Consider the following 26415-nt stretch of genomic DNA (forward strand, 5'->3'; position numbering starts at 1 on the left):
ATAGATAAGAAAAAAAAAAGGGATAGCAGGATGATGGTAAGAAGGAAGATAATTTGGACATACATTTAGAGAGGTGTTTAACTTTCAGTATATTATTTTTCCATTTACACTGTCCTTTAGCTTACTATACTAAGAAGAACTGAGAAAAAAAAAAGAACTGAGAATAAAAATAAATTTTAATATGTTATTCGTCACAGAGTAATGACATTCTAAAAGATGGTTTTTAAGCAGATAATTGTAACAGAGCAGGACCCTATGGGGCCTTCCTGGGACAGGCCTTCCCCCATATCCTCTGCTTTAGCTCCTCTTTGAAGTACTTAAATAACAGTATTTGATGCACATTTCCTGAGTTGTTTTACAGATGTGAAAACCCCCCACCAAATGGAAGATGTTATAACTACTTGATGACCATGAGCACATAGCCCCAGGCCTCCTGGAGCCTAAGGACTGATCAAGTTAACCCCTGTGACACCACCCTGTTCCCTCATCAGCCAATCAGAGAATTGTGCCCTGCGAGCCCCCTTCCTCAACCTGGCTTTTAAAAATGCTTTGCCGAAACTCTTCCGGGAGCTCAGGGGGTTTTAGGGCGTGAGCCACCCAATAAACCTTTCTCTGCTCCAAACTGCGACATTTCAGTGTGTTTATAGCCCCACTGTGCATCAGGCACACGAACTTGCGTCCCAGGAAGGCCCCATAGGGTCCTGCTCGGTTACAACTGCCCCCTTTTCTTTGATACTCCTCAATCTTGAGGAGAACAAGTTTTGAATGAGAAAAGGACTAAAGATTCAGATAAGGAGGTTAATCATAAACTTGACAGAGGTACCCACAGGGTCCTGCTCGGTTACATAACTGTTTTGAGAGGTATTCAATTTTTTTTTTTTTCTTTCAGATCTTTCCTCAGATCCAGATGAACTAACAAATATTGCTACAAAATTTCCAGAAGTTACTGCTTCTTTGGATCAGAAGCTTCGTTCCATTATAAACTACCCTAAGGTTTCTGATTCTGTCCACCGATACAATAAAGAGCAGTTTATCAAGTGGAAACAAAGTATAGGGCAAAACTATTCAAATGTCATAGCAAATCTTAGGTGGCATCAGGACTGGCTGAAAGAACCATGGAAGTATGAAAATGCCATTGATCAGTGGCTTAAAAGCCACTCTGATCCATAAAATATTTGAACAAAAATAAGAAAATAATGTTCTAGAACTATATAGAAATATGTTAAAAGATCATGATTAATTATGCATTTTAAACATTAGTTTTAATAATTACTGATTTTCAGTTAAAGAATGTACTCTTCTAAAATAAAATATCAATCATTATAGAATTACATATTTTCAAACATTACTATCAAGACCTTATTCTTATAAACTTCTGACGACTTAACCAAAATATTAAAAGGGTAGAATCAAATACTATCATATAAAGTTGTGTTCCTCTGAATATTATGGAATATAAAATATTTTAACATTTTTTATTACTTATGACCCATAAAATAGTTGTTTTTGAGTATTTGATGGTGTCTGATGAGTTATTTTTATTTGATGGGATATAGATCATTTGGATGTATTTGATGGGAGTATTTGGAGTATTTTAATGGTACACAGACCATGGATATGGCAGAAATTATTATTTTTTAAAATAGGTAATACATGCACAAGGTACAAGCTTCAAAAAGGTACTAAACAGTTAACAGTGAGCATGAAGTCTCTCTCCTTTCCCAGTCCCCCAGCCACCCAGTACCCCTTCCTGGTGGCAACTACTGTAACCACCTATGTATCCTTTGAGAGACAGACAGGCTCCCACAAACTTTATATTCTTCCCCAGCACCCGCCCCTGACACACACACACAAATGGTAGCATACTATAAAAGATGTTCTACAGCTTGCTCTCTTTTTTTCCATTTAACAAAGACACCGAGGACTTCCCTGGTGGCCCAGTGGTTAAGACTCCGCGCTTCCACTGTGGCGGGCACGGATCCCTGGTCCAGGAACTAAGATCCCCACATGCCGTGCGGCACAGCCAAATAAATAAACAAATAAATAATTTTAAAAATGAAAAATAAAAAAACACCTAGAAGTGAAATTACTGGGGCAAGACTATATCTAGCAAAATTACTCTAGATACCACCAAATGACCCCTAAAGAAGTTATACCAATTTATACTCTTACCAGCAATGCATGGCCTCACACTTGCTGCCAACTGGGTAGATAAAAAATACTTTATTATTGTTTTTCTTCTTTTTCTTACTATGAGTAAAGTAGATCATATTTTCATATATTTAATAGCCACTGGAATTTCCTTTACATGACCTTTCTTATTTCTATTCTTTGCCTATTTTTCTGTTGGTTGGTTGTCTTTTTTATTACAGGCATACTTTAGATATTAGCTCTCTGTCTGTGAGAGAAGCTACAAATATTTTTTTCCTTTTCATAATTTGTCTTTTGACTTTGCCCTGGTGTTTGTTGACATGTAGAAATTGGTATTTTCATGCAAATTTATGAATCTTTGCTTTTGTGGCTTGGAGATTTTGTGTCATATTTAGAATGGCCTTCCCCACTTATCTTCTTTTAGAGTTTTATTTTTTACCCTTAGATCTTTGACCCATTGGAAAGTATTACATATTAGAGATCTAACTTTCGTTTGTTTTTTTAAGATGGCCACCCCAATTGACCTTTTATTGAGTAAGCTAATATTTGTCCCATTAGTTAGAAAATGCCACTCTATTATATAACATCTTTTATTGAACAAATTATCTTTTCCTCTATTGATCTGAAATGCCTTTTTCATTATATACAAGTCACAATGACATTTGGGTCCTTTCAAAACATTTCTTACTTTGCAGTGGACCAGTCTATTTTGTTTATTAATAGGGTAGGCAATATCTGGTGATACTATTTTCTTTGCAACAGTTTTCATTTTTGGAATTGTCCTTGGCTATTCTTGCTAACTTATTTTTCCCATACAAATTTAGAATAAGTTTGTGTAGTTCCAAAAATGAAAAATCTTTTTAGTCTTTTTATGATATATTAAATTTATAGCCTACTTTAGGGCAAACTGAATTCTTTGTGATATTCGGTTATTCTAAAGAATATAGTCCACTCTTCCCTTTCTTCAAGCCTTCTTCATATTGCTCAGTAGCATTCTAAGTTTTCTTCATATAGATTAGTTTCTTCTTAGAGATTTTTGGAAAGTAGGGACCTTTAAAAAAATACCACCTAGGACCCGTCCCACACCAGTGGAATTAGAATTCTAGGGACGGCACCTGGGCAGTTTTGTTCTTATTGCTGTTTTGTTTGGTAAGCCCTCCAGCGGACGATTCTAATGTGCAGCCAGAGGTGAGTTTATTCCTAGGTGTTTTATCATTTGTTGGTGTTGTGCTATTTTAAGTAGATGTTTCTTCCATTGTATCTTCTAATTGGTTATTTGTATATACAAATTTTATTTCTATATATTTACTTTGTACCAATAATACAATTTTTTTGGTACTAATAGTTTTCCAGTTGGTATCTTGTATTTCTCTGGTAAAAAGTTTATCTGCAAATAATAATTTTACCCAATTTCCTTTTAACCTAACTTCCTTTTTCCAACTGTCTTGGAAGTTTTCTTCATTAGACAGCTCATCACCTTTACTTTCTTTATTGTTCTTCAGTGAATTGGTATGAGCTTATCTTTGTAGTTATGTATGAATTTCTGAGAAATAATTTTCACTTCAGATATATTCTGAAGTAAAACCCTTAAGAGAAAGATCTCAAGATTTAAACTATTGAGGTTAAAATTAAAATATACAAATCTACTTCTCATCTCCTAATTAAACCTAAGGAATAAAAAATAGCTAATGTGTGATGTATATGCTAAACATAGTGAAAAATAAAGCAATAATAATAGAAATGTGGTTTTGAAAACAGAAGCATGTGAAGATAAACATAATCCACCTCATTCTATTCACACTCTTTAAGATGCATTCATTGTTAGAATTTACCAAGCGTCTGCAATGTTTTAAGCATATTCAATATAGGATCATAATTAGGTAAAATTGAGGTTTTAAGACAATATCTAATTCAAACATGGTTTCTAACAACCATGAAAACAGAAAAAGAAGAAAAACTTGGAAAACGAGACAAATTATCTAATGCCAGAATCTGAGAGGAACTGACATTAATTATAAACTGGATTGAGGACAATCTTTGGGCTTCATCTTTCCCAACCTCCACCATTACCCCGCTGTTCCAAACTACCATAATCTGTTGTATGGAATTTTGCAATAGCTTCCTAGGAGGTCTCCCTGAGTCTGCCCTTGGCTTTCCTCAGTCTCTTCTCAACACAGCAGCCAGAGTGATCAGATCACATCACTGGATACTCAAACCCTCCACTGGTTTCTCACCTTACTCTGTGAAAGCCTGTCGAATGAAAAAAAAAAAAAAAAAAAAGCACAACCTAAAAGTTGAGAATTGTGTTTTATTCCGCGAACTTGCTGAGGACTTGAGCCCAGCAGGCAGCCTCTCAGATAACTCTGAGGGAGAGGCTGCTCTGAAGAGGTAAGGGAGGATCCAGGATATGTAGTTTTTGCAACAAAAACCAGGCAGTCGGAATATCAAAAGATTACTGTTAATTAAAGAAAACCAGACATCTCAAGTTAATGAATTTAGCGCTTTTCTAGGTATGGGTAGATGCAAGAGTCTGGGCTCAATGAAGTCATTCCTTTGATAGGCACCTGAACTATCTAGGGCCAGTATCCTACTTTCTAGATCCTGAATCCCTTCAGAGTGCACAGTCGGGGGTGGCTGCAGTGACTGATGGCTTGATCCTTTGTTTATTGATATGGCAGGTGACATTCTTGGTCACAAGCCCAAATCATTACAGTGGCCTTCAGGGCTCTAAATGATCCGGCGGCACATTGTACATCTCCCGCATTCTACTTGGTTCACTCTGCTCCAGCCACACTGGCCTTCCTATCCTTTCCCAGGCACACTAGGCAAGTACCACCTCAAGACCTCTGTGCTTATCAACTCTTGGCCTGGAATGCGGTTCTTCCCTCAGATTTACACATGGCTCTCTTTGTTATCTCTTTCCGGTCATTGCTCAAATGTTACCTAATCACAAGGGCTTCACTGCTTTATTTTTCTGCATATAAATCATTACCGTCCAACTTAGTGTATGTTTTACATACTTAATTTGTTGATACTGTCTCCCACCCCTCCTACCCACTAGGATGGAAGCTCCATACAGGAATGGCCTTTTGTCCTTTTTGTTTCCTAAAGTACCCCAAGGGCCTGACACATAGTAGCAGCTCAGTAAATATTTGTTGAATTAATATGCGAGGAATTCGAGTTTCTCAGATATCACATTGTATTGGAAAACCAACACATTTGTCCATGGCAGGGCAGGGGGTGAAAGGGAGTAGGCTTCTCATAAAACAGAGCTTTCTAGAAACAGTGAATTCTAGAAAATCCTGCACAGGAGAATTGATAAAGGGACTCTATCCCTCTGTTTTTTCTTTTTCTATGAAAAAGCCAGATACTAAATATTTTAGGCTTTGTGAGCCATATGGTCTCTTTCACAACTGCTCAATCCTGCGGTAGTAGCAAGAAAGCAGCAGCACACACTATGTGAACAAATGAGAGCGGCTATGCTCCAATGAAGCTTTGTTTACAAAAACACGGGATTTGACCTGGGGGCCATAGACTGCTAACTGCTAGTCTAGAGCAATGGTTCAAACCTTGCTGCAAATTGGAATCACCTGAGGATGTTTAAAAACTATTATGCCTAGCTCCCACCTGCAAGCATTGAGAGGTTTTAAAACTCGCCAGGTGATTCTAATGTGCAGCAAAATGTGGGAACCATGGGTCTGGAACCTTGTTATTCAAACTATGGTCCTTGGACCAGAAGCATCCACATCACCTGGAAGCTTTATATATTTCTGTCTTTGCAGAAAGAAAAAAAAGTGGATTCTGTATTCTTTCTACTGTTTGTGGTTTTCCATTTCATAAAACCCAGGAGATCCTAGTAAAAACTATTATAATTGATGAAATTTGTTAAATGGCTGCATATACATAAATCAATACCTATCTGTAAGAATAATCACTAATTAAAAATAGAAATCAGGAAAAATATTCCACTCACAGTATGACATTCTATAAAAATAGCTTAAAGTTCAACAAGAAGCACAAATCTAGATGAAAAAAATTATAAAATTCTATTAAGTTTACAAACAAACTATAAACATGGAATGACAGCATGTTCTGGGATAGGAGGCTCTAATATTAAAATGCCACTTCTCCAGAATTAATGCATACATTTCATGCAATCCTGATCTTAGTCCCAGTAAGGGTTTGTTTTTCTTTTAACTGGACTAAATGATCTGAAAGTTTTCAAAAAACATTGAATGTCTGAAATAACTAATAAAATTATGGAAAATGAATATTGAGGTAGGACAATTCTTACTGGCTATTAAAGCATATTGTAAATCACTGAATCAAACTAGAACTTGGTGATGAGGGGCCATGAGCAAAAAAGAGAGATCTCAACACAAATTAGGTGAAAGAAGCTCAATGTGGAAAACAAAAGATCTAGATCCCTTCTACACTGGTCAGATATTCTAGGTATCTGTGTGTGATGTTTACAATTATGTATATTAAACTCTCAGATAAGATTTTTAGCCCCCTTTCTTCTCTTAAAGTTACAAAGCAGAATCTTAAATTCTTGGGTCAAAAAATCAAGGTATAGGCTATTTTTTAAATAATGAAAATGAGAAAACTTAGAAGAACATATGGCACAACCAAAGCTATACTCAGCCTTAAGCTTTTTATTATTAAGGGGAATAAAAAATAAATAAACTGTTCAAGAAGTTAGAAAACAAAATAATCATAAATGTTGTAATATTGATGGTAAAGGATTGGTATCCTTAGTGTCTTGAGAGCTCTGCTTCCACATAGGATAGGGATTATTGCTCCCACAGGAAAAGAAATCAAAAGGAAAAGAAAAAAGCTAGATAATCTACAAAATTAAAACTTTTTTGAGCCTCTCATAGGACAGGTGAACTGAATTGAAAAGGGTGGCAAGCCCTTCTGAGGACAGCTGAGACACCCAAACTGTCCCACCTTTGGCAGTACATGGGAAGAAAGACTAGAAGCCAAAAGAGGAGGTAAGAAAACAACTGAGGGCTTCCCTGGTGGCGCAGTGGTTGAGAGTCCGCCTGCCGATGCAGGGGACACGGGTTCGTGCCCCGGTCCGGGAAGATCCCACATGCCACGGAGCGGCTGGGCCCGTGAACCATGGCCGCTGAGCCTGCGTGTCTGGAGCCTGTGCTCCTCAACAGGAGAGGCCACAACAATGAGAGGCCCGCGTAGCACAAAAAAAAAAAAAAAAGGAAACAACTGATATTTTGACAAATTCATAAAAGCCAAATGTGTGTGAAAAAAGCAGCAGAAACTAGGAGCCGCACACACAAGGGAGACCACCTCCAGTAATGAGCTTTTTCTCATGGACCTTAACCAGCACTCATGAGAAAGATGGGAGCAGGGCAGGTGACCTGACAGAGCCTCTACAGTGGGACAGACGAACAGATGGGGAGGGGCTGCCTCTGTAGCAGAAGCATAAAACCCAGAACCTTCTCTCTTACAAAGCGAAAACTCATCGGCCACTGGGGAAGGAGCAGAAAACCCTCTCAGCCCCAGTCCTCAGCAAAAGGTCAGCTATCACCGGGAAGGGGTAGATTATAGCAAAAGCTCTCTGCTCCTGAGGAGAGGCAGAACCCCAGTCATGCTCACAGTCCTGCACTGAGAGAAAGCAGAGATCTCTTGCAACAGCGGTACAGACAAGAAACTTGCTCTTCTGCAAGTTACAAGGCTGAGTTCAGCTGCCATAGGGGAAAGTGACAAATATGGATAAAGTCCCACCCTTAAGGCTCAGGACCCCAGGGCCTACATAAGACTGAAGCTGGAGTTAAGTGAGTTTCTTTAAAAAAAAAAAAAACACCCTGCCCCCACCATGAACAACAGCACACTACTTCTGAGAGAAAGATAAGAAGCATGGAGAAAGAAACCACCCACCGCACTCCCTATGGCCAGGTGTGCCGAAAGCTAGGGGTGGAGCAGGAAGACTGAGAAAAACCCTCCAGTGTTCCAAGCCTCTCACTAAAGCAAGACAGCAGCAGTATTGCAGGAATCTGAAGTCTGCAGGAGAATAATGATAACTATACCAACATCAGAACCCAAGCCTAGCCCAACTACTGCCTACATTTAGTCAACCCCTCCACCCTACTAGCCTGACAGATCTGAAGCATGCCCATTTTCAGGAGTGAATACTATTTACATCAGTCACTGTTTTTCACTTACATATTATATCTGGCATTTGGTCAAACTTACATGGCAAAGAAGCAAGAAAAGACCCATTTTGAAGAAAGAAGGCAGTAAACAGAACCAGACTGAGAGATGGCCCAGAAGCTGAAACCATGAGAAAGTGACTTGAAAATACTATGATTAATCTATTGAAGGATCTAGGGGGAAATGTGGTTAACATGCACGAACAGAGTGGGAACTTCAGCAGAGACATGGAAACTATTTTTTAAAAAAGGAATAAAACTGATTCACTAGAAACAACATGCTATTGTGGATGAAGAAGTCCTTCAAATGGCTTATCAGCAGACTAGATACACACAAAAAATTAGTGAACTTGAGAGAAAAAGAATTAGTGAACTTGAATATAGGCCAAGCGAAATTTTTCAAGATAAAATACTGAATTTCAAAGGGTAACAACTTCCTCTGAGGAAAGATGGGATAGGGAAAAAAAGAAGGAAAAAAAGAAAAAGTAAAAGGTAGAGAAAAAAGAGCAGAGCATCCAAGAACTGTGGGACAATATGAAAAGGTATAATATATATGCAATTGAAATAATAGAAGAATAGAGGCAAAATGTCAGAAGAAATATCTGAAAAGACAATTGCTGAGAATTTTCCAAAATTAATGGAAGACAACAAATCACCAACCTAAACGTTTAGAGAAGCCCAAGCAGAATACAAAGAAAAACACACATAGGGACTTCCCAGGTGGTGCAATAGTTAAGAATCCGCCTGCCAATGCAGGGGACACGGGTTCAAGCCCTGGTTCGGGAAGATCCCACATGCTGCGGAGCAACTAAGCCCCTGTGCCACAACTACTGAGCCTGCGCTGTGGAGCCCATGAGCCACAACTACTGAGCCCACGTGCCACAACTACTGAAGCCCGCGCACCTAGAGCCCAAGAGAAGCCACTGCAGCGAGAAGCCCGCGACGAAGAGTAGCCCCCGCTCGCCGCAACTAGAGAAAGCCCGCGTGCAGCAACAAAGACCCAACACAGCCAAAAATAATAAATAAGATAAATTAAAAAAAAATTAAACCAGGAGTTTGATTTCCCAAGGCTATCACTCTACCTCTTAAATGTTCCACCAAGAATGGCTATTCCTACATCTCCCCAGAGCTTCCTTGAGCTCTTCTGGATGATACTGGCACAGGTATAACAGGCATTTTTTTCTTAGGTTGATGGATTTATAACCAAGGTAGAAACATTTGCTCAAAATTATCTGAAATGCATCATATATCCATTAATTCATCAACTCAAAACATATTTACTGATACCTACCATGGGTCAGGTCCAGTGATAGGCACTGGGGATATAATAAAAATGACAAAGTTCTCTGGCCACAAAGAGCAACAGCTTGAGAAATGAGATTCCCACTCCACCTGGCAGGCCTGTCCACTGCACCCACCAAACCCTCCTATCCCGGACATCTTAAAGTGTCAAATATTTCCTCAGCCTGGGAATGTGAACCCCAGCAGACACCCAGACCAGGAAGCATAGGCTGTACTTTCACCATAATTAATGTGGAGGGTGCATAAAAAACCAAACTGATGCTTCCAACAGGAAAACTAAAATCTGTTTCTGAGGAGGTAGGGCTAAAATAAAAGAGATTGCATTTAATCTAAACCATTTCCTGTGAGTTGGATTTCTTTTTTAAAACTTGGCCGCCTTATCATCTTCTTAGTCACCTTTTCTCCAGGCTTATTGGAGGCGTAGTCCCTCCTAGCAACCTCCCATCTGCTAAAAAACAGAATCAAGAGAATGAAGAGCCTCGATGATACATCTGTCACTGAGTGAAAATATTAGGAGAAAAGCAATAAATGTACTATCCATTTGCATAAAACCTATTAATGCCCTCTTCAGACTAATGAAATGAATCTTACATCACGGAGAGCAGCTGTGATCTGCTGTTTCTAGTAATGAGGAGTATTTGAAACAATCTGCAAACCACTGCTGCTCCTAATTGCCAAGCAACACCTTTGACTTTAGTTCTCTCCGAGTAAAATACTCTTGTTGGCCAGAGGAAGATTTATCTGTTGGGCTCCTCTTTGCTCAAAACACTGTTAGGTTTCTTGGGTTCCTGTTTTTCTCAAGCTAGTGCAGAACCATGGCATTTCAAATCTTTCTCTTCTGTATTTTAATCAAAACTAGTGCCTTTTTTTTTTTTTTCTTACTGTCAATCTGAAACCATTTTGAGGGGTATAGTCTCAGTCAGGACTTTCCTCTCCAGTGTGCTGGTCCCGGGTTAACGTTGGCCAGGCAAAGCGACCTTCTGTCTGGCTGTGCTATATGTAACCACCCAACGGGAGAGGTTTCTAGAGCCCAGCGGTTCGCGGCTCCCGCGAGGGCTGCACCGGGGCTGCGGCAGAGACTGGAAGGGGATCTACCCGGATTGGGAGGGGAGACGCGGAGAGGAAGGTGGAGAAGAGGAATCATGTGTGTTCCTCGAGCGTACACCCCCCCCCCATTTGAGTGACAAATGACGAGGACAACCTATAAAAACAACTAAGCGCAAAGCTACCTGCATCTATCTCCCTCTCCGTGCGTGTGCGTTTTCAACTAACTTTGGGAACTCGTTAAGACCCGGCATCGCGCCCAGCGGAGCCTCGCCTCCACCTTGGTTTCCCGCGCCCTGCCTGCCCTGTTCGGTACCTCCTCTTCCTCCAGGCTAGGGATGGAGGATCCCTTCAGCCCCTCAACTCCGGCGCCGGCGCCCAACCTCTCCGTACCCATCTCGCTGGGCTGGGGTCTCAACCTGACTTCCGGACAGGGAGCCCCAGTCCCGGGGCCGCCGCCGCCGTCCGGGCCGCCCAGCCGCCGCGTCCGCCTGGTCTTCCTGGGGGTCATCCTGGTGGTGACGGTGGCCGGCAACACTACGGTGCTGTGCCGCCTGTGCGGGGGCGGCGGGCCCTGGGCAGGTCCCAAGCGTCGCAAGATGGACTTCCTGCTGGTGCAGCTGGCCCTGGCCGACCTGTATGCGTGCGGGGGCACCGCGCTGTCGCAGCTGGCCTGGGAGCTGCTGGGCGAGCCGCGCCGGGCCGCGGGCGACCTGGCGTGCCGCTTCGTGCATCTGCTACGGGCATCCGGCCACAGCGCGTCGGCCCACCTCGTGGCGATCATTGCCCTCGAACGCCAGCGCGCCGTGCGCCGTCCACAGGGCCCGCCGCTGCCCGCGCGCGCCCTCGCCGCCCTGGGCTGGCTGCTGGCGCTGCTGCTGGCGCTGCCCCCGGCCTTCGTGGTGCGCGGGGGCGCCCCCTCGCAGCCGCCCGCCGCGCCCCCGGCCGCTCGCGCCTGGCCCGGGGAGCGTCGCTGCCGCGACATCTTCGCGCCGCTACCGCGCTGGCACCTGATGGTCTACGCGCTCTATGAGGCCGTCGCGGGCTTCGTGGCGCCGGTCGCGGTCATGGGCATCGCTGGCAGCCGCCTGCTCTGCGCCTGGCGGCAGCGCCCGCCCCAGGCCCCATCGGCCGCGGCGCCCAGGTCGGCCAGTCCCGGCCAAGCCCCCGCGCCCAACGCGCTGCCCCGCGCCAAGGTCCAGAGCCTGAAGATGAGCCTGGTGCTGGCGCTGCTGTTCGTGGGGTGCGAGCTGCCCTACTTCGCTGCCCGGCTGGCGGCCACGTGGTCGTCTGGGCTGATGGGAGACTGGGAGGCCGAGGACCTAGCGGTGGCCCTGCGCCTCCTGGGGGTGGCCAACAGCGCTCTCAATCCCTTCGTCTACCTGTTCTTCCAGGCGGGCGACTGTCAGCTCCGGCGGTGCTGGCGGAGGCGCCTGGGTGCAGTGTGCTGCCCGCGGCAGGGAGTCGCGGAGGACGACGAGGGCGCCCGGGGCCACCAGGCGCTCCACCGCCACCGCTGGCCCCACCCACATTATCACCACGCTCGGCGGGATCAGCCGGAGGAGCGTTACTTGCGCCCACCCCCGCCGCGTCCCCGGTCGCTGCCCTGCTCCTGCGAAAGCGTCTTCTAGGTGTTCGTTGGCCAGAGTCAGGTCATCTGTCGCTGCGGCACCGCTTCCACGGAACACGAGGCCTGCCGGGCTCTATCTAGATCACAACCGTCAGGACCGTCTCCAAGAGCGTTACACTGAAGCTGTCCCCATCCTCCACTCCCCTATTACATTTCTTTCTAATGTTTACATTTTTCTACACTCTTCCAGGTTCTTTTCTCCTTTTCAGTTCTCACATTTCCCCATCTGGAGACAGAGAGTGAGCCATTTGTTTGTAAAAGCAAAGTTACAGAGTTATTTTTGTAGTTCTTTTTCACTCCCATAGCATTCTGGATAAGACCATTTGCTTTAGTTAAATTGCCAAGCTTTCATTACTTGCTGTGTTATCATCTGTTTTTCCTTGTTTGGGGTCGTGTTTAACTGTAGCTTGGGGACCAGAGAATGTGCCTCTCTTTCCTGGAGGAATATCTTCACATTGCCCTGAGGAGCCTGGAAATTGTACCAGTGATACTGTCAGAAATGTAATCTTGCTGTCACTTCAGAGCCACAGAGTATTTGTAAAATAAAAACATTTCCCACAGAGCAGTTAGGACTTTTTTTTTAACATGGTAATGTGTTTTGTCAGAAGAAAATCAGTGTGGCCTTTATTTCTGGTCTAGCTTCCACTTCAGGAGAAGCCGGGATTGTAGGAGGGAGACATAAAAGCTTGCCTTCCAACCTTTCAAATATGCCCTGTTTCTGAAGGAAATTGTTCCTGTGCCCAGAGCAGCCTCTACAGCTGTGACGCTTTGCACAGGTGGAGCCTCTGAGCAGAATCGCCAGCAGACTAGAGAAGGGAAGCACCTGAGTGGTGCATAGGGGTGAGGCTCACTGTCCCAGGTGGAGCCTTAGGGATATTCGCAGCTAGGAAGAAAGCTACAACCTCCCAATGCTGCATGGATATATAAAACTCTCTTTTTTACAAACAAAGGCAATGCCTATTGGTGTGGATTGCTGAGAACAAGGTCAAGGAGCAGATTTAGTCAGTGACCTCCTCCTCCTAACTGTCCTTGGCTCTAGAGAGAAGTGGCAGCTCTTAGGAACAAATATCCATCTGTTTACCAATGTTTCATCTGAGAATCTGCAGGCTTTCCATTACAGTCTTTCCTGTTCATGCACAAACGCAGGACTAAGATCCAGAAAGGAGAAATGACTGGGAAAGTTCACTTGTGAAGCCAATGCTCTCTGAGGACTTCCTTGTTTTGTTCATTGATGAATCCCAAACTCTTAAACAATGTTTGATACACAGTAGGCACACAACACACATTTGTTGATTAATTCATCATATGAATCAGGCATAGATAGAATAGAAAAAAGATTTACAAAAAGAAATCTTCATTAAACTTGGCTTACCTTCCTCCAAAATCTTGTCCAAAAATGTTATATAGTTAGAGGTTTTCCTTCCTCTCTTTCATCTTCGCTACCCTGCTGAGGAAGGTATGGCATGCAGTATACCAAGAATAAGCCACCTAAAGAGAAAAGAACACAATTGTCTTCATGAACCTAAATCTGGGTTATAGCATTATTTTTATTCATTAATAAACATTTTTTACTTGCTTATTTTGTGCCAAGCAATGTACGAGGCATTGGAGATGCTAAAATGAATAAGACACATTTTCCCTCAAAGACCTTATAATCATATGTAGGAGACAATCTGACAAATACAGCACAAAAACAGTCAGATGTGCTTTAATAGGGGTTCCAGTCTGGGTGTCAGGATACTGAAGAAGAACATCTAACAACCTTGGGAGGCTGGGGGATGGTGGGGGTGACCCATCAGATAGGGGAAGGTATTCTATGCAGTTGGGACTAGCATTTGTAAAGCATAAGTGAGAGAGAACATAGCATGGTTAAGGAATGGCAATAGTTGAAATATCTAGCATTAGGGTGCCTGTGGGGTCTGACCTGATGGGATATGTGGCCACAGAGATCCAGCCCAGACCCAGTGAAGAAAAGTCTGTTTGCCACACCAAGAAAGCCAAAAATAGCCTTTGAAAGATTTAACCAGAGTTGCAATATGATCAGATTTGAATTCTGCAAAGTCATTCCAATGATGGTGTGAAGGATCAACTAATTGGAAGGGGGGAATACCTAGAGGCAGGGATCAAGGAAGAAGCTCAGAGACCTCAAAATATGACCTATAATGTTTTATCACTTAGAATGCTCTCAACAAGGTAATTTAAGCCAATTGAGTCAGATTTTCTGTTTTCTGCAGTTGAGAACACACTAACAGAAAAACAGATACAGCTGGCTTAAATTTATTATCTCACATAACAAGAAGTTCAGTGGTAGGGCTGCTCCAGGATTGGTTAATTGAGTAGCTTCATAACTTCATAACCAAGGACCTCAATCCTTTTTGTCTTTCTAGTCTGCCATCCTGAGCTGGTGGGCTTGACATTAAAGTCAGTTTCCCTTGAGGTCACAAAATGGCTGCTGCAGTTCCAGGCATCACATTCAAACATGACAATGTGCAGAAGGAGATTCTCTCTTCTTTTCACTCTTTATAAGAATGAAGAAACATTTTTTGGATGTCCTGGATAGACTTTCCCACATGGTTCATTGGCCAGTCCATATCTAGACATATCATTGCAAGGGAAACAGGGCCACCATGACTGACTTGGACCTGGAACTGAAGATATGAGTTGCATAGAGAAGGGGTGAAAAATGAGACTCTCATTCTTTCTTTTAGGAAAGAAAGAAGGGGAAATGCTTGTTGGGAGGCCAGACTAAACTTTTACACAATTGCAAAATTGTTAAAAAGATTGATTTTTTAAATCTATTAAAGATTTACAGCTGATTACTATCTAGAAATTAAGAGAAATTTCCATCTGGGTCAAAAATACAGAATTCCAATTCAAGTAGTTAATTTAAAATACAATTAAACTACATTTCCCTAGATTTTGTGGAAGATTTGGTTAAATCCACTTCATACTAAAATGCTTCTCTTCTATAACTAAGAAACTTTCTCTAACTTTAACTATATCTGAAATTTGAAGGTAGATCTAGGTGACTTCGTTCCCATCCCTGGTGGCATTTCTAGGTTAAGAGACTTAAAGCACCACCTCAGAATCATGACCACTGATCCTAGGAATCTACATTGCTATAGACAACTCATAATTTCAGCTCTGTCCCAATCAAGGAAGCCCCCAAAGGTTATTCTAAATTTAGACTCTTCCTAGAGTAGGACATACCACTCAAACTGCACAGCAAAGGGAAATGAGCGGGTGACCCTGAACTTGATCTCTTTTCAAGGTATCACCCAAACAGGAAATGACTAGAGGACCATCAAGACCACATATTTGGAGTTTGGGAGGAAACAAATAACATCCCCTCACCCACTGTACATTCCCCTTGGAGTTAGATTTTAACTAAGCTGCTGCAAACAGGTCTGGACTTCAGGACGCCAGAGAGCACTATTTACATAGACAACAATGCAAATGTCACCACAACTTAAAAGACTAAATTCAAATAATTCTGCATTTTTTAAAAAGAACTAGCCACACAGTAACATACAGCTAAAATAAGTAAACATGAGCTATTACATAATTTGAAGGAGAAGATATGTAGAAAACAGCCAGGAGTGTAACTAAAACCACAACTAGCTATAAATCATTTACTAAAAATAGAATAGTCTAGCTCATTTGTGGAAGAGATAGATGTAAAATATTTTTTTCTAAGCCACTTCCTAGGAAACACGAAAGGAAGTAGAAAATTTGAGCAGTTTCTCTCCCATTCCTAAAGTTCCCTCGATCAAAGGGAAAACATTAATAAAATACTAATACAAATGAATAGTCTAATTAAATTTAACATGTTTTGCTGAGTTGAGAGACAGTGTAATATAATGAAAAGAGCAGAGTCTATGGAGCCTAAAGACTTGGACTTGTTTCATCTCTACAACTTAGTGGCTGTGTGACTTTAAGCTGTTTGCTGAATCTTTTTTGTTTGTTTTGTTTTTTGTGGTATGTGGGCCTCTCACTGTTGTGGCCTCTCCCATTGCGGAGCACAGGCTCCGACGCGCAGGCTCAGCGGCCATGGCTCACAGGCCTAGCTGCTCCGCGGCATGTGGGATCTTCCCGGACCGGGGCACGAACCCGCATCCCCTGCATCGGCAGGCGGACTCTCAACCACTGCGCCACCAGGAAAGCCCTGCTGAATCTTTTTGAGTCTTGGTTTTCTCATCAATAAAATGAGGTTTCTATTACCTTGCTTCATAGGATTCATGTATGTAAAATACTTGATTGCTGGGGAGGCGGGTCCTGTCAGCTTGTCTCTTCAGTTTCACCCTAGTATTCAATATATGATAGCTATTGTTATTCTCTAACACTGGGCTATGAGGGATAAAATCCAGCTGAGTAATATCACATGAAACGAAGGAAGGGATATTGGAGAATCTATGAAAGATTAATGCACTCAATGGTGCTACACAGTAATAAGGAAGTTAGGCCTTACAGAAGGGAGAATGCTCACAGTAATTGTCAACTACCTTCCTTGAATCCACTTTCTCTTTTCTAGCAGTTCTCAGGTTCTCATTGCTGCCAAAATCTTGGCTCTCTGTGCACCGATGTCAAATAGAAATATGGAGATGGAGTTTGGAGGAAAGAGAAGGAGTAGCTTTATTTCTTTGCCAGGCAAAGAGGGAACACAGCAGGCTAGTGCCTCAAGGACCGTGCCCACCCCGGAGAGGTTAGTGAGGTGTTTTATAGTGTTCAAGGAGCAGGGCATGATTAGCTCATGGACAATTCTCGGATTGGTTGGCACAAAGGCGAAATTTTAAGCATCATCAACCTTCTGGTTTCAACCAGTCTAGGGTCCATGTTCTTGTGGTTAGCGGTTTTCATCTGGAGGGACTACCTTGCCTGTAAAAACAACTTAGGAATGTGTGTCAGGCCTTTATCTATATCTTTCAGGGAATTGGGAGTTTGGTGATTCTGCAATGTGACAGAATTATAGTCTAAATTGTTACTAGCTCCTCAACCAGCTATTCTTTGTTTCTACATCTTCAAATTTCCTAATCATTAACTCTTTTTTTTAAATTAAAAAATATATATATACATTTATTTATTTTGGTTGTGTTGGGTCTTCGTTGCTGCGTGTGGGCTTTCTCTAGTTGTGGCAAGTGGGGGCTACTCTTCATTGCAGTGCGTGGGCTTCTCATTGCAGTGGCTTCTCTTGTTGCAGAGCACGGGCTCTAGGCGCACAGGCTTCAGTAGTTGTGGCACTTGGGCTCAGTAGTTGTGGTTCCTGGGCTCTAGAGTGTAGGCTCAGTAGTTGTGGCACAAGGGCTTAGCTGTACCACGGCATGTGGGATCTCCGTGGACCAGGGCTCGAACCCGTGTCCCCTGCATGGGCAGGCGACATTAACTCTTGAGTCATCATTTTACTCCAAAAGACAAGGACACAGGGGACAGGGGCTTGTACACGGTTTCATTATTAGCTTATCTATGTCTCTTATGAACAGTCAAATGCTTAGAGGGAAGCTGACTCCTCTCCCACTCTAAGACTGGGCCTTAATTAGTCTAAGCACATCAAAGTAATTCCACCCCCCTACCACCATGTCCCGCTCAGAAATGGTCATGTGATCCAGTTAAAACCAATGAGATTGGGGGTAGGGTTATAGGGGCATCTAGGAAGGAAGTCCTTAACTCTTCTGAGAGAGCCATGGGAGCCAGCATGCTCTCTCCATCTCTCTCCCTCCGAAGGTAAATGAGGGAGCATGTAGTGCTGCTGGCTGCTGGCAGCCCACCTCTCACCATGAGGGGCACCAGCCACAAGATGAAGCCAACAGTGGATACAGCACACTGGAGAGATGAAAAGAACTAAGATCCTTAATGACCTCACTGAGCTGTAACGGTAAACACCACTGAGGCCGACCTACTGGATGTCCTGTTAAATAAGCTGATATATTTTCTTACTGCTTAAGGCAGTTAAACTGGATTTCCTGTTATTTATAGCAGCAAACAGCCTCTAATTGAAGAAGTTTGGCAAGAAAAAGTATCTCATTTTAGCTTACTTCACGTTCTTTATCAAAAAAAATAGGAACATTCCAAGTGTAATTTCATTTAGTTCATCAGCCAGTAGGTACTGAGGGGCTTAGTGGGGCAGATGGAAGAAAATCAAAGATGTAACTCTTCTTTTTTAAAAAATTTATACTCTATGAAGAACTATAATTTTTGTGGTAAAGACTTTGTTGAGAAATCTCAACCTGTCATTATTACTGTTATTTGACATTATTTGCAAATTCTTACCATTGGTAATATTATTGACTTATTAATTCATTCATTTCAATATTTATTAAAGATCTATCACGTGCAAAGTACTATGTCACTTATCATAGACATACATTATATTTAAAGTTTAGGTTTTGGGGTGTGAACTTAGGCCAACCATTACTGTATTTTCTATGGCCAGATCTGGAAGTAACAACCCTAAAATGTGCTGGGATAGACTACTATATAATGGCCCCCAGTGAATCACTCTTCTTGATATCCATCCCTTGTGTAATCTTTTCCCACAGAATCTGGGTTTGGCCATGTGACTTGCTTTGGCAATGGACATCAGCAGATCTTTCACAAGCAGTCTTTTTTGTTTTTTGGGGTATTTTTTGGCTGCGTTGGGTCTTCGTTGCTGCATGCGGGCTTTCTCTAGTTGTGGCAAGCAGAGGCTACTCTCCGTTGCGGTGCGCAGGATTCTCATTGCAGTGGCTTCTCTTGTTGCGGAGCACAGGCCCTAGAGCGCTCGGGCTTCAGTATCAGTAGTTTGTGGTTCGTGGGCTCTCAAGCACAGGCTCAGTAGTTGTGGTACCCAGGCTTAGTTGCTCCACGTCATGTGGGACCTTCCTGGACCAGGGATCGAACCCATTTCCCCTGCATTGGCAGGTGGATTCTTAACCACTGTGCCACCAGGGAAGTCCCTCACAAGCAGGGTCTTGATAAGCATTTATGCATGGGGATTGCCTTCTCAGAAAAGCTGCCCTGAGATGACCATGCCATGAAAAAGCCAAGCGGAGGCCCAGCTACTCAGCCATTCTATCTGGGCGCAGTTCCCAGATGACCCTCCAGCTCAATGCACCCACATGAGTGAGCCCAGGGGAAACCAAAGGAAGAACTACCATGCTAACCCACAGACTTGTGAGGAATAACAAACCATAGCCATTAAGTGTTAGGGTGGTTTGTTTTGCAGCAACAGTTAACTAAATCATGGGCGGAGTAGTGAAGTGGTGTTGGATGCATTAAAAACGGGAGTCAAAAGACACAGATATCAGAAACCTGGGTTCTAGTCTCCAACCACATGTTAAATTGGGAGATTTAACTGCTTACCATGTAATATGATGAGGCCTCATGTTAACTTGAAATGAGAGAACCCCAAGCTCAGGGGATAGAATTAGAGCCCCAACTCTAATCCCATTTCCACAAGGTGAAATCTCCTTCTATGGCCAAACCCTGGCAGTTCTGGGTATCGTTTTATTAAGCAAGGTACTATTGTCTGCCTTACAAAATACCCATAAGATAAATAATGGGAACCACAACAATAATAACAGACAAAATTTATTAAATAATTTCTACTAAGTTTGGCACTTTACAAGCATTAATTCATTTAATCCTCATAACGACTAAAAGGAATATATCATAACCACCTTCAGTTTATAGATAAGGAAACTGGGTCTACAGATAACTTGCCCAGGATCAAACAGCTAGTAAGTGACAGAGCTGTGGGGTTTTCTGTTTGTTTGTTTTGGGGTTTTTTTCATCATCTGAACAGGTAATAGCCAAGAAGTTTCGCTGAGCCTCAGATAAAGGTCTTGCTTTACAGACTTACGTGTCTGTTAGAGACACGGCCTAGACATACACAAGTGGGGGACAGGGGTGGGAGAGGGGGGATGTTGGATAAAAATGGCTACCAGAAGGGTGAAATGCATTTTAGAAAAACAGTACCTAATTATGTCAGAGAGTTTCATCATTTCAGCCTCCAAACGATCCAAATAAAGAACTCACTTGCTAGGAATGGAGGAGACTGGTCACCAAAATCCATTCTCCCCTTCTTACGTGGCTGCCCTGCCACAGACTATATTTCCCAGTCTCTCTTGCAGTTAGTTACAGCTCTGTGACCTGTTCTCAGTGATGGAATGTGAGCAAACATGATATGTGTGGCTTCCAGACTTGGGCCTTAAGACATAGGGCTTGGGCTCCTCCGAGCTCTCTTTCCCCTTCCTATTGGCTGGAAGACACAATGATCAGGTTCAGCCATGCAGATGAGGACAACGTCCTAGAGGTTCCTTCAGGATCTTGTGGGAGCACAGACAGCCTAAACTGTTCAGAAGATTATGTGACAGAAATAAATTTCTGTCTTCTTTAAGCCATGAACTCTGGGAGTCTGTTTATTACAGTAGATTAGTCTTTACCTCAGTTAATATTTTGAGGTTGTACTAAATTAGACTAGGAGATGGTCTTGCTCATCAGTTCCAGAGGCCCTCTGTGTTTCCAGGGGAGCTTGGTGTGAATTTAGCTGGAGCCAAGTCTAGAATATGAAACTCCTCAGAGGTCCAAGATGTCTGAGCCAAACCATACCTGTGAGATGCATCTTTTATTGTCCCCAAAGAAGTCCTTAACCTCAGGAAATACTTTTTTAAAAAAATTTTAATCTAAAAGTTGAGTGTGTTAGAGAAACCTCATGTCCATGGACATCAATACAGAAGCAGGCATCCAAAATGTGGCAGGCTCTCTGGTTGTCCACATGAACATTTCTTATTCTCTTGCCTTGCTAGAAGAATCCTGATTGTGTCCAGAGGGCTAGAAATCACCTGGGAGCTTCTTCTTTACTCATATGTCTGATGCCTTGGCTGGGATATTCAAAGCTGGACTCAACAGGAACATCAACCAAAGTGCCTACCTATCGCCCTCCATGTGGCTTTGGCTTTCTCACTGCATGACAGCCAGAGAGTAGTCAGACTTCTCCTAAGGCAGCTCAAGTTTCCAAGAGCAAGTGTTCTAGTGAACAAGCCACATGGCTCTGTATGGCCTTGCCTCAAAAGTCTCACAGAAGCATATCCTCTGTTTCTACTGGTGGAAGCAGTTCCAAACCTGTCCAGATTCAAAGGCAGAGAACATAAACCCTACCCTCTAAGGGAAGAGGTGTCAAAGAATTTGCAGTCATATTTTAAAACTGCCACACCATCCCCCAAGGAAGATAACCCTATCCCCCGCTCTGGGAGATATATCTAAGACAACCACGGTAATACCATTCCTCCTGCTAGTTGACTGGTTTGGGGCAATGAAACTAGAGGTAAGACCTTCCGGAGGCTACTGGAAAAGGTTTTGTAACCTTAAATAGTAGATACCAGTAGAGGCAATTCCTCCTCTTTCTCTGGATATTATAGTTTATGGATTTGACCTAAAGCTCTAACAGCCATCTTGCAACCAGAGAGGGAAGATAACCCTAAGAGAAGGCCAACACCTTAATCCTAGAACAGCAGAAAGGTAAAAAACCCAAGTCTTGGATTATGTAGCTGAGCACCTGAATTAACCAAAGTCTGAGCCATCCAACCTCAGATCTTGTTATGTGAAATAATAAATTTCCTTTTTGTTTAATCAGTTTGAATTGCTGTTTTCTCTAAAGGCATCTAAATGGATATAAGGAATGCATTCTTCCGGGTTCTCCAGAGGAACAGTACATATATATAGAGAGAGAGACAGAGACAGACAAAGAAAGAAAAAGAAAGAGAGAGAGAGGGAGATTGATTCATTATAAGTAACTGGCTGGCCCAAGTGATTACAGAAGCTGAGAAGTCCTACAATCTTCTGTCTGCAGGTTGGAGACCCAGGAGAGTTGGTGGTGTAGTTCAAGATCAAGAGTAGAAGACGAGGCTTCCCTGGTAGCGCAGTGGTTGAGAGTCCGCCTGCCGATGCAGGGGACATGGGTTCGTGCCCCGGTCCAGGAAGATCCCACATGCCGCAGAGCGGCTGGGCCCGTGAGCCATGGCCGCTGAGCCTGCGCATCCGGAGCCCGTGCTCCGCAACGGGAGAGGCCACAACAGTGAGAGGCCCATGTACCACAAAAAAAAAAAAAAAAAAAAAAGAGTATAAGATGGATGTCCCAGATGAGCACTCAGGCAGACAGAGTGAATTCTCCGAATTCTCCCTTCCTCCACTGTTTTGTTCTATTCAGGCCCTCAGTGGATTGCATGATGTCCACCCACATTAGGGAAGACAATCTGCTTTACTCAATCTACCAATTCAAATGCTAATCTCATCCAGAAACACCCACACAGGCACAGGCAGGAATAATGTTTAACCAGACATCTGGGCTGCCCATGGCCCAGTCAAGTTGACATAAAATTAGCCATCACAAGAAACTATGAGGGGACTTCCCTCATGGCACAGTGGTTAAGAATCCACCTGCCAGTGCAGGGGACATGGGTTCAATTCCTGGTCCAAGAAGATTCCACATGCCGCGGAGCAACTAAGCCTGCGAGCCACAACTACTGAGCTCACATGCCACAACTACTGAAGCCCGCATGCCTAGAGCCTGTGCTCCGCAAGAGAAGCCACCGCAATGAGAAGCCCGCTCACCGCAACGAATAGTAGCCCCCCCTCGCCGCGACTAGAGAAAGCCCACACGCAGCAACAAAGACCCAACGCAGCCAAAAATAAATAAATAAAAAATAGGGGCTTTCCTGGTGGCTCAGTGGTTAAGAATCCACCTGCCAATGCAGGGGACATGGGTTCGAGCCCTGTTCCGGGAAGATCCCCCCCCCACACACACACAAAAGAAACTATGAAGTCTCATAACTTCATCCCTAGTAAGAATCGTCAATTATGCTTGCAAATTTGTTTCTCTTCCTTAAAGTGCTCTAAATGATCTATCACTTCATCTAATTCTTTAAGCACAGAAGGATATAGATGATTGAAAATTCAGCCTGTACCATCATCCATGAGGTTATACTAAGAGAAAGGACTTGGGTAACGCAAACTGGACATTCAAGAATCACAATGTAAGCTGTGACCTTCATTCCTCTGGCCAATAAAGTCACACCACTGTTAAGAGCATTAGAATGGTCCCATTGTAAATGATATAGCGAACATTTCCTCAACCAGCTGGATGAAATTTTTTAAGTATATTTTGAATTTTTCTTTAAGATTTTTACTCTTCACTGAGCATTTATCATTACACTATATTTTTTAAATGTAGCCACTGAGAGCCTGCCCTAGGCCAGCATGTCCAAGTATACTTTGTGAAGCAGCAGGTGCTTCCATATTAATATATTCTAAAGGAAAAAAAGAGTTTCATAGTTAAATGTTTGGAACACTAGGTTAAATAGGTTTCCCTCTTTTTTTTTTTTTACGCTTTATTATAAAATATACAGAAAACTTGAAGAATAATACAAAAGAACACCCACATATTCACCACTGAGATTCAACAGTTGTTAACATTTTGCCATCTTTGCTTTCATCCATATTTTTGGTTGTTGATTTTGAATAACTTGAAAATTAGTTGCAGACATCATGATATCATTACACCTCACCTCTGAATACCTGAGCGTGCATCTCCTAAGACATTCTTGCATAACCACAAAAGCATTATCAAAAAATTAACAATAGTTCCCTAATATCAACTAATATCCAGTCCAGATTCAAAAATTCCCTCTTGTCCTCAATATACTTGAATAGATTTTTTATAACTATATATATATTTTTTAATTTATTTTATTTTTGGCTGTGTTGGGCTTCATTGCTGTCCACAGGCCTTCTCTAGTTGTGGCGAGTGGGGGCTACTGTTTGTTGCAGTGCATGGGCTTCTCATTGCAGTGGCTTCTCTTGTTGCAGAGTGCAGGCTCTAGGCGTGTGGGCTTCAGTAGTTGTGGCTCACGGGCTCTAGAGTGCAGGCTCAGTAGTTGTGGTGCATGGGTATAGTTGCTCTGCAGCATGTGGGATCTTCCTGGACCAGGGCTCGAACCCGTGTCCCCTGCACTGGCAGGCGGATTCTTAACCACTGTGCCACCAGGGAAGTCCTGCTTCATGTTTCATGATAATATTTGCTATTTAAAAAAAAAAAGATAACTCAACCTTTCTTACAACATAATCTTTAAAAACATTTTTTTAGTTGAAGTATAGTTGATTTACAATATTATATAAGTTTCAGGTGTACAACATAGTGATTCAAAATTTTTATACATTATATTCCATGTAAAGTTATTACAAAATATTGGCTGTATTCCCTGTGCTGTACAATATATTCTTGTGGCTTATTTATTTCATACATAGTAGTTTGTGCTTTTTAATCCCCTACCCCTAACTTGGCTCTCTCCCCTTCCACCTCCCCAATAGTAACCACTAGTTTTTTCTCTACATTTGTGAGTCTGTTTCTGTTTTGTTATATTCATTCATTTGTTTTATTTTTTTAGATTCCACATATAAGTGGTAACGGTATTTGTCTTCCTCTGTTTTATTTCACTAAGCATAATACCCTCTAGGTCCATCCATGTTGTTGCAAATGGCAGAATTTCATTCTTTTTATGGCTGAGTAATATTCCATTGCATATATGTATCACATCTTCTTTATCCATTCATCTGTCGATAGACACTTAGGTTGCTTCCATATTTTGCCTATAGTAAACAACACTGCTATGAACATTGGGACGCATGTATCTTTTCAAATGAGTGTTTTCGTTTCCTTCAGACATATACCCAGGAGTAGAATTGCTAGATCATATGGTAATTCTATTTTTAGCTTTCTGAGGAACCTCCATACTGTTCTCCGTAGTGGCTGCACCAATTTACATTCCCACCAACAGTGCAACAGGGTTCCCTTTTCTCCACATCCTCGCCAACATTTGCTATTTGTAGACTTTTTGATGATGACCATTCTGACAGGTATGAGGTGATATCTCATTGTGGTTTTGATTTGCATTAAACATTTTTAATTGACAAGAAGCATAAAACAGCTTGTAGTCCTAGTACAGGTTTGTGTACTCATAGGACTCCTGATAAATTCTGTTTCACATGATTCCCATCAAGAAAGGTATATGGTGGATTCATAGTTTAAATGCTGTATTATTGAGCATATCCCATGTGTACTATGTCTACGAGAACAGAATCTTATGCTTACAATTTTACAAAAAATCTGATGACAGAATTTTCCATAAAGCAGTTTCTGGCTCTACCATTTCAAACTCTGTTTTTCCTCCAGCACTCCCATACTTTCTGAGCCAGACATCACAGCACATATTCACATGTTAATAGAACCCTAGTCCTCACCTCCATGTCAGCAAACGAGGAGAGTCATTACAGTGGACAGTGGGAGTATTTTTGGAAGCCATTTCTACACTAGGACAGCCAGCAAAAACATAACTATACACAGAACTGGATGCAAATTATATAAATGATCCCACTAAACCCATGTATTTCCAACTCAACTACCTCTTAGCCAAATTCCTAAAATGCCTGAGTGACAGAAGGAAAAGAGACAAAGGCCTTAATCCATTTAAGTTAAATCATCTCACTTCTGTACATTTTACAGAAATATATGACCACTATTCTTTTCCCTCTTCTCTTTCCTTCCTGAACAATTCAGTCCTAAAGCCAGCAGGTGGGACAGAGTAGAGACCCATGCTGGCTGGCTGGGGGAGTGGGGTGACGCACACTGGCTCAGAGTGGGGTGAAAGCACGAGTGGGGTAGATGTCAACATGGTGGTGGAGTGAGTCTAGCTTGTGCTGAGCGAGAAGGGAGTGGAGTGGCAACCCTACAGGGGCACAGAGTCGCCTCTGTGATGTTCCTGCCAAAAATGCATGACCTGAATCTAATCATGAGGAAATGTCAGACGAACCTCAATTGAGAGATATTCCACAAAATAAATGTCAGTGTCATGAATGTTAAGGAGGGACTGAGGAACTGCCCCAGCCAAGGAAGCTAAAGAGATATGACAACTAAAGCCAACTTGATTCTGAACTAGGTGTGAGGATTAGATAGTGGAAATATGTCAGTGTTAACTTCCTGATTTTGAGGGTTGTATTGTGGTTCTATAGAAGAATATCCTTTTTTTTTGTTGGAGGAAACACACACTAAAGCATTAGGGGCTGATGGGCAATCAGATGGACAACATA

The 26415-nt window shown here is 42.5% G+C and overlaps 3 protein-coding genes across 5 annotated transcripts in view; 2 read left to right on the plus strand and 1 right to left on the minus strand.

Annotated features, from left to right (window-relative positions):
* The window catches only part of ARSK (arylsulfatase family member K), a 42950-nt gene extending 41233 nt beyond the window's left edge, over window positions 1–1717 (plus strand). Inside the window, exon 8 of one of the 2 annotated variants that reach the window (XM_060296026.1) lies at window positions 890–1717. In XM_060296026.1, the coding sequence (XP_060152009.1) occupies window positions 890–1170 (281 nt within the window). In that variant the 3' untranslated portion in view covers window positions 1171–1717. The remainder of the gene's footprint in view (window positions 1–889) is intronic. The other variant, XM_030848017.3, reaches the window with a different exon arrangement.
* Window positions 1–26415, minus strand: part of SKIC3 (SKI3 subunit of superkiller complex) — a 181963-nt gene that overhangs the window by 127120 nt on the left and 28428 nt on the right. For both annotated transcript variants that reach the window (XM_030847977.2, XM_070045163.1), the window contains exon 2: window positions 13673–13788. The gene's annotated coding sequence lies outside the window, so the exon portion shown is untranslated. The remainder of the gene's footprint in view (window positions 1–13672; window positions 13789–26415) is intronic.
* On the plus strand, window positions 10857–12848 carry GPR150 (G protein-coupled receptor 150). The gene has a single exon (XM_030848043.2). It carries the CDS (start codon window positions 11009–11011, stop codon window positions 12299–12301), a length of 1293 nt encoding a protein of 430 aa, XP_030703903.2. The 5' UTR covers window positions 10857–11008; the 3' UTR covers window positions 12302–12848.

Source organism: Globicephala melas, chromosome 3 (genome assembly GCF_963455315.2).
Source record: "Globicephala melas chromosome 3, mGloMel1.2, whole genome shotgun sequence".
In the NCBI taxonomy this organism is placed as follows: Eukaryota; Metazoa; Chordata; class Mammalia; order Artiodactyla; family Delphinidae; genus Globicephala; species Globicephala melas.